The sequence below is a fragment of the Nilaparvata lugens genome, chromosome 8 (genome assembly GCF_014356525.2).
Source record: "Nilaparvata lugens isolate BPH chromosome 8, ASM1435652v1, whole genome shotgun sequence".
Taxonomy (NCBI): Eukaryota; Metazoa; Arthropoda; class Insecta; order Hemiptera; family Delphacidae; genus Nilaparvata; species Nilaparvata lugens.
Window position 1 is genome coordinate 39,226,197 of NC_052511.1, and position 15,137 is coordinate 39,241,333.

The 15,137-nt window shown below is 34.0% G+C and overlaps 1 protein-coding gene across 1 annotated transcript in view; it reads left to right on the forward strand.

Moving 5' to 3' along the window:
• The first annotated feature begins 1,161 nt into the window (after positions 1 to 1,161).
• The window catches only part of LOC120352736, a 29,920-nt gene continuing 15,944 nt past the window's right edge, over positions 1,162 to 15,137 (forward strand). Inside the window, exon 1 of the mRNA XM_039434725.1 lies at positions 1,162 to 1,496. Coding sequence (XP_039290659.1) covers positions 1,177 to 1,496 — 320 coding nt within the window. The 5' untranslated portion in view covers positions 1,162 to 1,176. The remainder of the gene's footprint in view (positions 1,497 to 15,137) is intronic.

A 15,137-nucleotide genomic window follows, 5' to 3' on the forward strand; every position in this document is an offset into this window, starting at 1 on the left:
AACTTTTGATCCTTCCTGCATTGCATTCACCGAATTTCAGTCTCTATACTAAGTTATTCTCAACTGTTCAGCCATGATTATTCCACTGCATCTTCACTTGCTCCTACCAATTCTTAATCTTTGTTGCATGGTATTTCATCATGCATACTACATAATATAAAAGAGTATAGTACATAATAGTAAAATAGCAATTAACATAGCACATGCTTTCATTTATTACTAGCAGGTAACCCATGCTCCGCAAGGGTCTATTTTAAAACTTGACCAAGTAGAATCTTGAAGAGTTTGAAGTAGGCCTACAAACATCCTCGTTAAATTAATATGCAAAATTTCAAGTTTATTTTAGTCCAGTAGTTTAGACATGATGATGGGTCAAACATAATTTTCCTATCCCGTACCTGTATAAGTTAGCTCTTTCCTTTATTGACCGAGCGAAGTGAGGTCTAAGATTCAAGTCACACACAGAACTACTAGTTAATATTTAGTTACCAATTTCAATCATCTGTTTCGGAGAGGTAGTCTCTCTATATTATAGCTCTAATAACGGGGCACCGAGCTTCGCTCGTTATTTAGTTATAAGCTACTGATAAACAGAACCAGTTATAAAAATATAAACAGTTATACAGAAATTGCTCACTTAATATAATAGGATATCAACATATTATATACATATAATATGGTATGTACATTGAAATTGAAATTTAAAATTGAAATTTGGGCTTGAAGTCATGGAAGAAAGACCATCGTCTTCTTTCTTCCATGTTGACATCGTCTTCTTTGAGTTGACATGTTTTTATACGAACAAACACAACCCTACTCTCGCTTATTATAAATATAGATGTTCTATTCCAGATTATTTTTGTCATAATAATGTATTTTTGTATAATAAATATATTTATTCAATCCATACTATCCCACTTCCACTCTTCCATATACATTTCTGCATGGTGAAGTTAAATTCTACACTCACCTGTCCCCACCCACTTCTGATCCTTTCTGCATTGCATTTACCGATCTCTACCTTGTTATTCCCATCTATTCAGCCATGATTATTCCAGTGCATATGTACTTGCCCCTACCATCTTCTGATCCTTCCTGCATGGCATCTACCTAGACCCAGGTCGGTGCCAACAGAAGTGAGTTGCCAGATGAGAGTGTCTGTACAAGTGAGAGAGAATGAGTGTGTCAAGAGACGCATCACAGAGGTGGGAGCGACGTCTGGCGGAAGTGGGACGTAAACTATTGAGGCTGTCCGTTCATCCGTTCGTTCATGTTCATGTCAGTCAGTCTTGCAAGAGTCTTGCCGGTGATCGGAAGCGGTACCAACTTCTTGTAAACACTAAACACAGTACACCATCACTATATACAGTACATCGCGCGAACATCTGCAGGTTTACACTGAACCTTGAACCGCGTTGCTCTACAAATCGGTCGACGTTGAATTTTCAAAACGGCCTTCTTCTGTTACACCGGATACAAGAATTGGAGAAACTGCTGTAAGTAAACTATATTTATCTAGATCTATGTATACATTGATCTGTATATAAAGAAACACATTCCAGGTCACTGAACGCATGCTAGATGATATTTTTATTCGGAGTCCATTTAAATGCGTGGCGGCCTAGTGCAGGTGTTTGATCTCGATTTATTTGTTATCGAAAGTTTGGTTGTTGTTGTTGTTCTTTTCGTAGTTACCTGGGTATTAGAGTGAGGTGTTTGTTTTCCAAACATCAATCAAGCTTCTGAACTTGATTCATGCTTTCCTTTGGTGTGATGTTCCTTTCGTGATAAGGATCACGAAACGGCAAAGACCATGGACAACTTTCATTCTATTTTTTGTAGGAATGTTTTTGGAGTTCATATACTGGTCACTGGCTTCTGAATTATGTATTTATTTGTTCTGCTGTCTATTCTCCTTTGATTTTTAACCATTCTTTGATAGTCCAGAAAGTGATTTTCATTAATACTTTCGCGTCCTGGTTTGGTCGCTGACACTGTTTTTGGACATCTTTCATCTTGAAACGAACAGTGAATCAAGAATATGAATTGTATCAGTCACAAGTATTTTTCTTTACACACTTTTTTATGTATTTGAACACGACATGCAGTCAATTTATTAAGTAAATAATTAAAAACTTTTACTTACTGACTGAAGCACTTTCGACCGTCTAGCGATCATTTTCAACAGTTACTAAATTGACTGCATGTCGTGTTCAAATACATAAAAAAGTGTGTTAATACAAAGCAGCTCGGAATGGATCAAGAAACCATCACCTTTATTTTTCTTATTTTTCTTTGTAATAACTTTTTATTTAATGTATCTCATCCTCACAATAAGATTTGGGTGTACATTCAATTATTTACGAATGCTGTTTACTATTATTCATGTACACTATTAGGTAGAATAAAATGGAAATGGGTCTCCAAGGTACATGCCGATTAATGAATGATGAAAAGACAAAAAATGTGAGTTGCAGAAATTAGTGAAATATCCACGTATCCTAGGATATCAGGTTACTGATTTGTTCTCATGGCATTTTGCAGGACCCTTCAATTGCTCTCAATCATTTATGAATTCTAACCATATTTACCACGTGATACTTCTCCCACTCTCCTTTATTATTATCTCTTCGATCATCTATAATCGATATCTCTTACCTCCTCCTCTTATAACTCTCATTAATTCTTATCATCATATTTATTCTGTCTTTCAATTGAGGTGCTTTTTCCAATGTTTTCAATGATTGCAATTTGGCATAGTGAAGAACTGAAGGCAGGACTGATCGTAAATTAACTTACTGTTAGATATATTTATTTTTGGATACTGTATATGTTGGTTATTACAAGATTAAGTAACAAGCCATACTCAATAAACAAGAACAATACAATTATTTTAATTGATTGATGTGATTATATTCACATGATTTATTTGAGTTGTATGCATTCACAGTAAATTAGGAGATTTAGACGTTAAACTGTCGGTCCCGGCTGAAGTATGACAGTCGTGTTGCCCATCGACGGCTTGAATGATATATTCAGGCGAGGTGGAACTTCCGTCAGGAACTCCCCTCCAATAAAAGCCATACGTATATTATTTATATTATTTAGGAGATTGCATTTCAAATATTGCTGAGTATGTATTATTATCATTTAGATGTCGCAAACTAAACATACTACCGTACTATAAATTCAGTTTTTGATTGAAGCTTTCAAAAATTGAAAAACTCAGAACTGCGTAGAATATCTATCAACCCGTATAGTGAAGAATTTCGTTATAAAACTGGCTACTGATAAAATTAATACGAAACGTGTCGTATGGTGACAGCTACGAATGATAATAAAAATATTGATAACGGTTATGGCAATTCAATGATGGTGGTGATGCTTTTAATTGTTGTTGTTGCTGATGAGTTTGATGATGATGATGAATTGAGTGATGTTGCTTGATGGAAATGCTGTTTTTGATTGTTAATGATGATGACACGTTGTTTGATAGCACGGTATACATGAGGCAACCAGTTAGTACCTGATAGAAACAAGTAGAGCGTGCGGGCCAAGATAGCAATCACACAGCCTGCTCGATCATCGGCGTCGAAAGACAGAGGCAGTGAATGTGATGATGATAACTGAATGAAAGTTTAACGGTTGCGAGTTGGATGGTCCAACGCCCAGTGCAGCACTTCCGTTTTGCTGGCCCATGTCCAAATAATCACTTGCATACTGAATACATTCGATTAGTTTGGTGGAATATAACAATATTTGCTCTTTTATCGTGGATGATTCTTGATTAAGTCTATGACTTTTGCGTGGTAGGAGGTTGTGGTGAGGGATGATTCGAATGATAGCAAACCTGTGCAGCGATAGGAGACTGAGATTGTGACGCTCCAGACCACTAGACTATGCCAACTTTGATAAGATATTGGACTTCCGTTTGTTTATCAGGAAATTAGTCTTATTCAATGACAGTATTCTAGATTGTAGAAGAATTGGTTTTGGAGAAATGCTTTCCTACAATCTCTCATATGCATGCATTGATGTAATAGCTGCTAATCACACGATAGATGTGCATTGATGTAAATAGCTGCTAATCACAAGATAGTTTATGTGCATTCATGTAAATAGGTGTTGTAGCCGCTAATCACATCTTAGCATAGATTGTACTTTTCCATGTGTGATTATGAAAGTCTAATACTAATGGGATTCATTGATTGAAACATTAATTGAAGATTAATACTTTAATCGTCTCTGTTCGTGAGGTTTATTGGTAGTCGATCAATTATTGGCAATCCTCATTTCACTTCTAACAAGTCTCAGACAAAGGGATTAGACTCAGACAGATCTATGCACTTTTCTTCAAGCATAGTATAACATCTCAATCCCTGAACACAGCAAAACACAAACATCCCAAGAAAATGATTAAGTTGGATAATGATTTTCAATCATTAAAACAAATCGGTTCAACTCATCATTTTCAAGTTGGCTGGCCAACAACAACATTGTTGTTTTTGTCTCTGAATACTGAAACACGTTGAAACTTGCTTGGTAGTCTGGTACCAAATAAAATGGTTGAGAGTCACAAATTCAAATTATTTATTTGCATTTTCATAAGTTTACAATATTAATTAAAATATGTAAAGAATTTCTGCATTGTCAGATACACATTTTTAAAAATATTCAATTTTATAAATCACAAATTCATAAAATACTTAATAAGACACTAAATAAGTTGAGTAACTATTATAAGGCTACATTTTTGAATCACAGTACCGCGTTGTTTCAAATAGGATTTGTTTTTCCAAATAAAGAAACCCGATGAAAAAATTTGAATATGATCCAAAATCATTCAGCTTAATCATTTTCTTGGGACATTTGTCTTTTGTGCATTAGCATTAAATCAAAGTAGCAAGATTATTATTTTAAAGGTCCTACATTTTAAAGAGGTATATATTTTAGGACGCTGAATTCAAATTTCAGGTTCCTGATCACGATTTAATCAAATTTCAATTATTCACGAGACGGATCTACCCAGCTCGCCGGCGTTGAAATCTATTTCGGCGAAATTTTTCCACTGATGCCAGTTTTGATCGTTTAGTGAATAGCAAATTGGCAATATCCGGCGATTTAGCAATAGCAAATCACTGGTAACCGGTTTATTTAGTTTCGAACATTAGAAATCGGAAGCAAGGCTAACACTTGCTGTCGGTCAGTTACCTGTGTGCACGAAATTAATTAAAAAGAAAATTAATTCACGTGATCATTCGGACGGGTTCTGATGGCTGGCGTATCCAAGCACCTTGCGGCGTTTCATTTGTATTCGATTGTATGTCATAGATGCCGATTATTTATTAATTTACACTGATCCTATACAATACATATTCCATGATAACAGGTTTAACCATAGTGTGGACAAATCGTTCAGTAAATAAATGAATGGATATGTACAACTGTGGAATTCTGATATATAATGTGTGCTCAAATCGTGTAGTAGAAACATAATATGAATGGGTATGTCAAACTCTGATATGAGTATGCCACTAAGCATTTTTAATTGATTTTTGAAACAATATACAAGCTCAAATAGATGTTGTTATCTATTGTATACAGAACACAAGTACTAACACAGTAGATTAAGTTAACAGAAACAAATTTTACTCTTATCTGTTGTCTATAAGACATTGGTCTTACTTATAGGTACTTGGAGTTCCCTGAGAAGCATTGAATTCCAAACACATTACAAATAAGCCAATCTGAGAACTCAGATGAGAATTGGGAAAGTGAACGTTTGGGGTTCAGTGGTTTCGAACCCAAAACCTGTCAATTTATTGTGATCCTTCCATTACTCGTGCACCTTTGAGACCGACCCGAGCTTTAAGAAAAAGCTTATTTTTGTTATGTTCCACTATTATTTCCTTGAATATTTCACACACGATAAGAGGCATTGGCGATTATTATGTTGTTGGAAACAATCAATTATCATGAATCAAATCTTTTTGTCCACAATCAATCTCACTCCAGGTGTTTTGTAAGAATATAATGTTTCCTTACAGATCTCTGAACATTTGCAGGATTGATAAAGATTACTGAATGGGAAAATACCAAAATACTTATGTGCTCTTAAAATAATTCACCCATCATAGGAGACATTGACGATTATCAAGTTGTTATAAACAATTAATTATCATGAATAAAATCTTTTTGACCATAATCAATCTCACTCCAGGTGTTTTGTAAGAATATAAAGTTTTCTTATAGCTCTCTAAAATTTTACAGGATAAATGAAGATGTAGATTATAAGCTGGAAAAACCAAAATAATTTATGATCACGTTGAAAAGGATACATATCCAAATCTCATCCACATCCTCCACATTGTTTCAAACCGGTATTGTTAAATCAGATTTCTACTCATGTTGCTGATGTTCTGGAGAGATTAGGGTAGATGTTCGAGAAGCCAGCACAAGAACAGCTATAAATTTAACGAGAAAGAGCCTCAAAGTAATCAAATTTCGCTCTCCTCAAACATACTAACTCATTCACACACTCTCTCACTCACTCACAAACTCACCTACGCACCCACACCTACCATCATTGCAACAACTGATTTGCTCATTGCGCGAGTGAACGATATTTTGCGTATCCCGCTACTCGGGAACTGGTTCTGTGCTGAATGCGCGCAAATTGCAAACTGGTTCTCCAAGCAGGGACCTCTATTCTGCTGAAAATTTGCGTGTTTTCTATTGGTCGGTAGATCTATGAATTCACTTGTTGAATGGATTTGCGGTCAACGGTCAGTTAATTAAGTAGGGGAATCACAGTCAATTCTCAGAATTCATATTTCACATAAGGAAAATAGCTGGAACTTATCCCACTTTTAAAATTGAGATTTATAATTTTGTATTTATAGGCCTACTCAAAATCACTAACTAACTCAGTCGTCCACTCTTTGGATTTGAATCAAGTTTTTCCTTTGACCATCACTTTTCACTTAACTCTTCACTTAACATTGCAAGAAGGGTCAAATAATAATTATTATTAAACGAAAATCCAAATTAAATGCTGCAAATCACCCTGAAGACTTCTGCAACCTCGAATATTGTCAACAGCATTTGAATGAACGCTATATCTCATTAATTTCCATATGAAGATTCAAATATTTTTTATATCAATACAATCTAATTGTTTCTTGCATAAAACAATATTCACATATAAACACATGGGCTTCACTTACTATACTAGGCTGTTTGTTCCTATGCTGAGAGCCCAGCCATGTAGGGGGCGTTTGACATTGTTATCTGTCTTCGGCATAGCCACACTCTCAAGACTGGGTGCATATACCCACTAAACTGCCTACGGCCGGGACACACATAACCGCACCGAGCTCGCGCCGCGGTACGGCCAAGTGTCGGACGTATGACGTACTACGGTCTACGGCGAGTGAGAAAACAAATGCTTTCAAACGTGTAGTACAATGCTTTCAAACATAAACGCACCGTGTCAGCACCGTCACCGTGTTTGTTACCCGAGCTGTGCCCGCGCCGTCACCGACTATAGTGAGGTCCACGTTATAATGACAGTATTTGATCAACTTTGGTTTTGCTATCCTTGTCTATCATTCGACAAAGCCGGTGGTACTATCCTTTTCTAGGTCCACAACGATGCCAATTATGTTTTTGACAGTGTAGAAATATAATTAACTAATTCAGAGAATCGGCATCGCTATTTTTCTATCTTTATTCACTGCCATTATAACGTGGACCTCACTATAGTTCAGTTTACTTTTTGACTGTGACAGTGCGGGCTCGTTTAACATAGAGAGTGAAAAACTTATTGAAGAGATACGGAATTTTCCAGTTTTGTACGATCAAAGTGACGAGAAATATGGTTGAACGTAAAAATAAGTTAAACCAAAAGTGAATGTATAACCAAATAATAAGTTAAGCCAAAGGAATATAGACATAATATAATAAATAATAAAATAAACAACAAAAAGTATAAAAGAAGGAACCCGTGACTGTGTCTTGAATTTTAAATTTAAAACCAATTACGTTTAGATACATAGCAGAAGATAACAATTTTACTGCTGATACATATTTCCGATACATGATGACTGATTGTGGTATTGTTATGCACCGAAATATATACCAGAACTATGATTCTCATCTTCTGTGTCTGCAGGTAAATATATTAAAATTGAAAAATATAAATTTAAATCGGATGTAAAAAGGTTTTAATAATTAACAATAATTTAACACATTCAGAAATCAGACCACAGTTGCACTACAGAACTGAGACACTGCTTCCGCTCGGCTGTCGCACGGATATGTGTGCTCTCCTACCATCATCACCGTGTCGCGGACGAAGCTCGGCCGTACCTCATAAACGGGCTCGGTGCGGTTATATGTGTCCCGGGCCTTAAAAGTGTTCCCCCAGAATAAGACTGGAATCCTCACAGAGAGAAACTGCTCAAATCTGCTCATGTAATGCGCCATCTGGGGTACAATCTTATCAACAATTCAAGTTTCTGAGGTTGATTCCTAGTTTTCGCCTAGAATTATTTTATGTTGACTGTTGAGAGTGACTCTCATTGACTCTGTATATGTGGCTAATGACGTTCAGTTTTGAAACATTCAATAGTTGAGGGGATAATTTTGAACTATGTTATTTTACATCATACAGTTATCAATATATATCACAAAAGTCTACAAATAGAGAATAGATTCTGTTAAAATACAAATCGTTTTCACGCATTTACCATGTGAGATTTGATTTCTTCATGTCGTTGAGAAAACCTCATACAATCCAACGAGGACTTCAAATACAGTGTTGTAGGAAAGTAGAAGAAATGCCCACTTCAACAACATAACCAGACATTTGAAGCTAGATAAGTAGGTTGGGCTTAATAGGTTGAGTACTTGATCTAATTGCACTAACTCGCAGCCTTCTTGATTATATGTGAGTACAGTAGTCAAGTGTTATTGTAGCAAGTGAATAGTAGAAAGTGTCTGTTGGAAGACAAAGCTCGACCTTCCACCCATTCGGACAGCCGAGGAAAGGACTAGCCAGCCTTTTATTATCATTATCATTATTATTATTATCAGACACAGATTAATCAAGGTCCGTGACTGTGGGTGCGCGTGCCAGTGTCAGCGAGTGATGCAGATATTGTTACTCTGCGCAAAGTGAAAGGAAATCAACCAACGGTTGATTATAAAAATGAACAAAGCTAATATAAGACAGTACGGTGTTGATGACAATGTTGTATGTTCTTATAGAAGATTGAAAGCGCAGATTCACTCGCCCTAACCAGCGATTAAGTATTCGAATTTTCGATAGGGAGAGTGCGTTATTTCTCACTTACAAGAGTACTTGTAGTTCTGTGAACAGTAGACCTCGCGCAGTTATAAACCACTGTCTCCTCTAATAATGTTCATCAGAGTAAATTTTGTCCTTTCCTGTCGTGTCGGCGAGATATCGGTGTATAAACATCTATGCTGCTATCATCAAAAGCTTACCGAGTTGAAATCAGAGAAAATTCGGGAGAAAATACTATGCTACTTCAAGTTATCAATTGCATGCCTCACTGCATGCAATTAATAGTCCACACAACAGCTGTGTTTTCAATAAGTTACATTGATATATTGAATTGCATGCGTCATTGCATTCAATTTATAATCCACTTGACAGCTGATTTATGATGAATAATTCTGTTGTCTGATTTTTACTCTAATATTGGCGTATGAAGGCGGCTCCTTTTTCTTTTATATTACCCTTCGAATGCAAAATTTCCAAAAACCTTGTATATACGTCAACGTGAAATTAAAAAAGGAACATACCTGTCAAATTTCATGAAAATCTATTGCTGCGTTTCGCCGTAAATGCGGAAAATAAATATAAATATAAAAACATAATTATAGACATAAATAAAGAGAAATGCAAAACCGTCGACTTGAATCTTAGACCTCACTTCGCTCGGTCAATAATTTTATCTGGGAATTACATTTTACTACGCCTATGTCCACAACGATTCAAATTTTATTGTTCTGTAAATCTTATCATATTGGGATTGATGCTAAAAACAGTGTTCTGTCTATGAAACCGCTCTTGTTTATTCATTGATTCTTCAACCTGATCTGTTTCTCTGTGAAAGACATGCTTTTCTTTTACGAAGTCAGGATCAAATTATGCAACCAGCTTTACAAGGTTTTGAGTCATCCATATTTCAATTACATTTTTGCATTGAATTGAAAGTTGTCAAGTTATTCATTTCCACAAATAGAGAGCATTATTTTATTAAATTATTCCATGCCTACATAGAGTACTAACAATATTAATTATGTGAGTAAAACATTCATTTATAGATCATCAATAATCAGTATAAATTCTATTCTAATTCAATTAAAGTGATTAATTTTTATTGTAACATTATTAAGCACTCCATTGTCCAGGTAAGGGAGGAAAATCAAGTCATAATCATAACACAATGTAAATTATTAATTTATTTGATTAATAAATGAGTTGTTCAATTAACTCCAATAAATTACGGAAAAAAACACTTTGAAATATTGTTATCTCGCACAATACTACTTTAAGTTCTGAATACTACGAATATGATCATTAGATTTCCAACAAATGTTTGTTCAATTTGATGTGGTATTTCTGCGTTTCTGGAGTATCTTAAGCCTACTCAACATGTCAATGTTTTTTATAGCTCCTATACCTCTTTCATACTAGTCTCCATAATTTGTCAAATGTATCAAATCTCATACTTCTGACTGAATTGATTGATTGACTCAATTGTACTGGAAGAATTCTATCTAAAATCAAATTTCCCCCTTCAACCTGATCAACTCGAATATAATCTCTCCGAGAGAAATTTCGATAGTAATCCTGAAAGAATAATTGTCAATTCAATGATAGCTCATAGTTCTATAATATCTCTATGAGTTTTCTATGAAAACTAATGTTAATCTACCAGGAACTTAAACTAAGTCGGTGCTTGATTATTCAGTATTTACCAGCTCTTCTGCTTGAAAATTGCCAGCTACTTTGAAGAAGAATAGCCGTTAAATTTTTTCTGCTCCTCGTGAGAATATTTAAGCTATTTATTCGAGCCAAGGACGACTTGCAGTCTGATTTAACTGAGAAATTATAATCGGGTGCTGTCATATTACGCAATTCACTCGTATTGTACGAAGAGTATAATACCTGTATCAATATAATAGCTATGTGGCCTGAAGGCTCTGATTATTATTTTATCACAATTCGTGTCCACATGAGAAGTTAAACTAGTCTGTCATTGGATCTGTAAATTACTACTGTCAATATTTCTTAATTTATTGATTCCAAATTAATCTCATTTCTTTTGTTATGATCTGTATTTTTTAATTTATTGATTTCAAATCTTAATGATCAACGTCATTCTTTATCTGACTTTCATGATTCCATTTAAATCATACCACTCCATTTATTATTAGATTTCTTGATTGATTGAAAGTTTGATGTAAAAAGTGAATTTTTGCTCAATAACAAACTCATTGAATTACATGTCGAATTATTTACTTCAAAAAAACAAAAACTATAATTCGTTGAGAGCAATTAAGATCAGTTGTCAATGAAAATTAGCGAGATTATTAAATAAAACTGAATGATGTGTTAGCTTTTTCAAATAGGCTACTCGTTTATTAACATTAAGTTGAATGAAGAGATATAATATAATAATAACAAGATAATACAAAAAGTAGCAATCATAATAATATCAATAAAACAAGGACTTCAATTTGATCATCCTTCAGCTCCTCCATATTGACTCTAAATACTGGGAATCTGCTTCTCTTTCAAGTTTATAGTGCAACTGAGTTGAAAATCGGAATTTGGGCTTTGTATTTTTCATCTTATGCTTCATTATTTCCTATGACAGTAATCATGAAGAATGTTTAAAAATTTCAATTGAAAATGTAAATTCCTCATACTGCACCTAACCCATCAATTCCAAACAAAGATTCAGTAATTCCGATTGTTTGAGGAATTTTCTATGGTATAAAAACATTCTGATTTGATGGGATGACGAATATCTTGGACAGCAATTTCTACAATAATCTATTATCATATCTTATCTAGAGACAATAGGAAGTTCCAATTGAGAGATTTCTCACGTTCTGTCAAGTGACAAACAAATTTTCAATTAGACTCCAAGTTTGACCCTGACTTTGACTGCTATTTTCTCGGCCAATGAGAACTCCTCAAAAACATTACAAAGAATGACCAATAAATTAGGCAATTCATTGCAGCATTTTCTAAGCTTAATAGTTTTTTCTGCAACTATTAAGTAAAAAAAATATTTACAACGCAACGTCCTACAAATGAGTTTTCCACGTTCTGTTTTCGAAAATAATCGAACTTTTTGTTTTTAATGACCTTCCAACTACTGTATTTGAGTTTAAATTGCTGAATTTTCAACAATAGTCAGTTTTCATTCAGTTTAAAGCCGCGTTTACAACAAAGTTACTAACAAAACGTTAATTAGAGATTAGATTGAACATAACTTATCATAATCATGATGAACATATGTGTTTGTCAAGTTCCATTCAATCTAATAAGAACCTATAGAGGAATAGAAAAGAGAAATAGAATCTATAAGGATTAAGTTATTAACATTTTGTTAATAACTTTGGTGTAAACGCAGCTTTAGAAATTGATTTTGGTTCTAGTAGCTTACAACTGGAATATGAGGAGAGGATAATTATTTTTGTCCGAGCAACATTATACTAAAATTCTGATAATTCATAAGAGAAAAACATTACAAAGAATGACCAATAATTTGGCAATTCATTGCTGCATTTTCTAAGCTTAATAGTTTTTTCTGCAACTATTAAGTAAAAAAATATTTACAACGCAACGTCCTACAAATGAGTTTTCCACGTTCTGTTTTCGAAAATAATCGAACTTTTTATTTGAGTGTAAATTGCTGAATTTTCAACAATAGTCAGTTTTTATTCATGTTTATTATTTATTATCATATTTATTATCTGTGCATGTCATTGATGAATAAAACTTTTATCAATTATCCGAATTTTAGTATAATGTTGCTCGGACAAAAATAATTATCCTCTCCTCATATTCCAGTTGTAAGCTACTAGAACCAAAATCAATTTCTAAAGCCGCGTTTACACCAAAGTTACTAACAAAACGTTAATAACTCAAACCTTATAGATTCTATTAGATTGAACATAACTTATCATAAACATGATGAACATATGTGTTTGTCAAGTTCCATTCAATCTAATAAGAATCTTTAGAGGAATAGAAAAGAGAAATAGAATCTATAAGGATTATGTTATTAACATTTTGTTAATAACTTTGGTGTAAACGCAGCTTTAGAAATTGATTTTGGTTCTAGTAGCTTACAACTGGAATATGATGAGATGATAATTATTTTTGTCCGAGCAACATTATACTAAAATTCTGATAATTGATAAGAGTTTTATTCATCAATGACATTCACACATAATATATTATAGAATAATATTGTTCACCAATGAATTTAAAATTGTTTGTTTTATTCTAATTTATATTTTCATAGATTGTGATTTGGTGTGAAAATTGGAATGCTCATAACCTATGAATAATATTTGGACAATTTGAAACTAAAAATAGGAAATTGAGGAGTTTTAGGCAATAGAATAGCCTGTTTTTTCTTTTCCGATCGTTGTATTGTTTGTGCTAACCTAATAAATAAATCAATGAACAAACTCATTGTTCTAAGAGAGCACCCTCTGGCAATGTGTATCTTTGAACAGACTTCTATAATTTATTTTGATTTTTGGCACATTTCTGATGATATATTAAATGCACATTAAGATGATAGCATTCCACGATGTAAAAATTTATTTTCACCTTTTAAGCAATGATAAAAATCCAACTATATTGCACTCTATCAAATTACTGTAAGTAACATCCTGAACTGATTAACTGTTCAATAACTACTTCCGTATATTATTAGTGCTCTATTATGATTATTCAAACATGTATTCCGCTGTTGATAATTGCATGACCTGAATTGCTAACAATGACTTGGAAGCGTTATTTCCGTCAATTACAGGCCAATTGCATACTTGCAACAATGCAACTGCATTTAATATCCTAATATCTCCAGTTGCTAACAGTTTCGAATTCATCGTTCAGTATCAAAAGTGATTCCTAAAAGATGATTGGCTGAAGGTTGTTGGGTTTTCTTGTAAGTTTAAACACAGCAAGGAAAGCAGTAAAAATTATTTTATTGCTTTCATCAATAATTGTTTCATGTTTGGTAGTTAATGTACGTTGGTAATACACTATCCACATCCATTTAAAAATGTGTGTTTCCAGGGAATTGTGATTTTCAAGTATATTCCGTATCAGAATAGTATCGATTGGTCATGAGGAAGAAATCGATTACTGATGGAATAACGACAAAAATCTATTGATACCGTCATTGTCCATGAACTTAAAAACGATTTGAACAGTGAGAAGTGTGAAAAAGCTAGAGTTTGTCCATTAATCAGATGTAGAAATCTAGTTAAATTAACTAATAGCAATGTAGTTAATCTGAACAACCCAATGCAATCTTCATCTTGGATGCCCCGGCCTAGAGGATTATGACAACTTCATATAAGCAACTCTTAATAATATTAATAAGAACAACATGAAACCTTTTTTATTTAAAAATTACAACGAATGGTTTCGACCAAACTCAGGTCATTTTCAAGTTGAAGTTGTCAACTTCAAAAGGGTACTACAAGTTTTCATATTGTTCTTATTAATTTGTAAAAAAAGTACCTAGCTCATTCCAGTAAAGTGTTTTTTTTCTGAATAATATTGTATTTTTTTGTGAAATATTTACTTTTTTGTTCACTTCCAGACTTTTAGCGAGAAATAATTCTATCAGAGGAAGACCAAAAAATAGGGTAGTGGCTATGCTAACGTAAACCACGTGTCGCAACCCAAATGCATCGAGCAGTCTCATTGGACATTGACTTGCATGTGACATTCTCAAGCTGCTTGATTCCTATTGGTAGTGAGCTGTGAAGGTAGAATGACGACTAACCAACCATTGACCAATCAGACAGCTTCTTGGTTTTGGGGCGTGGACTACACTCCTACG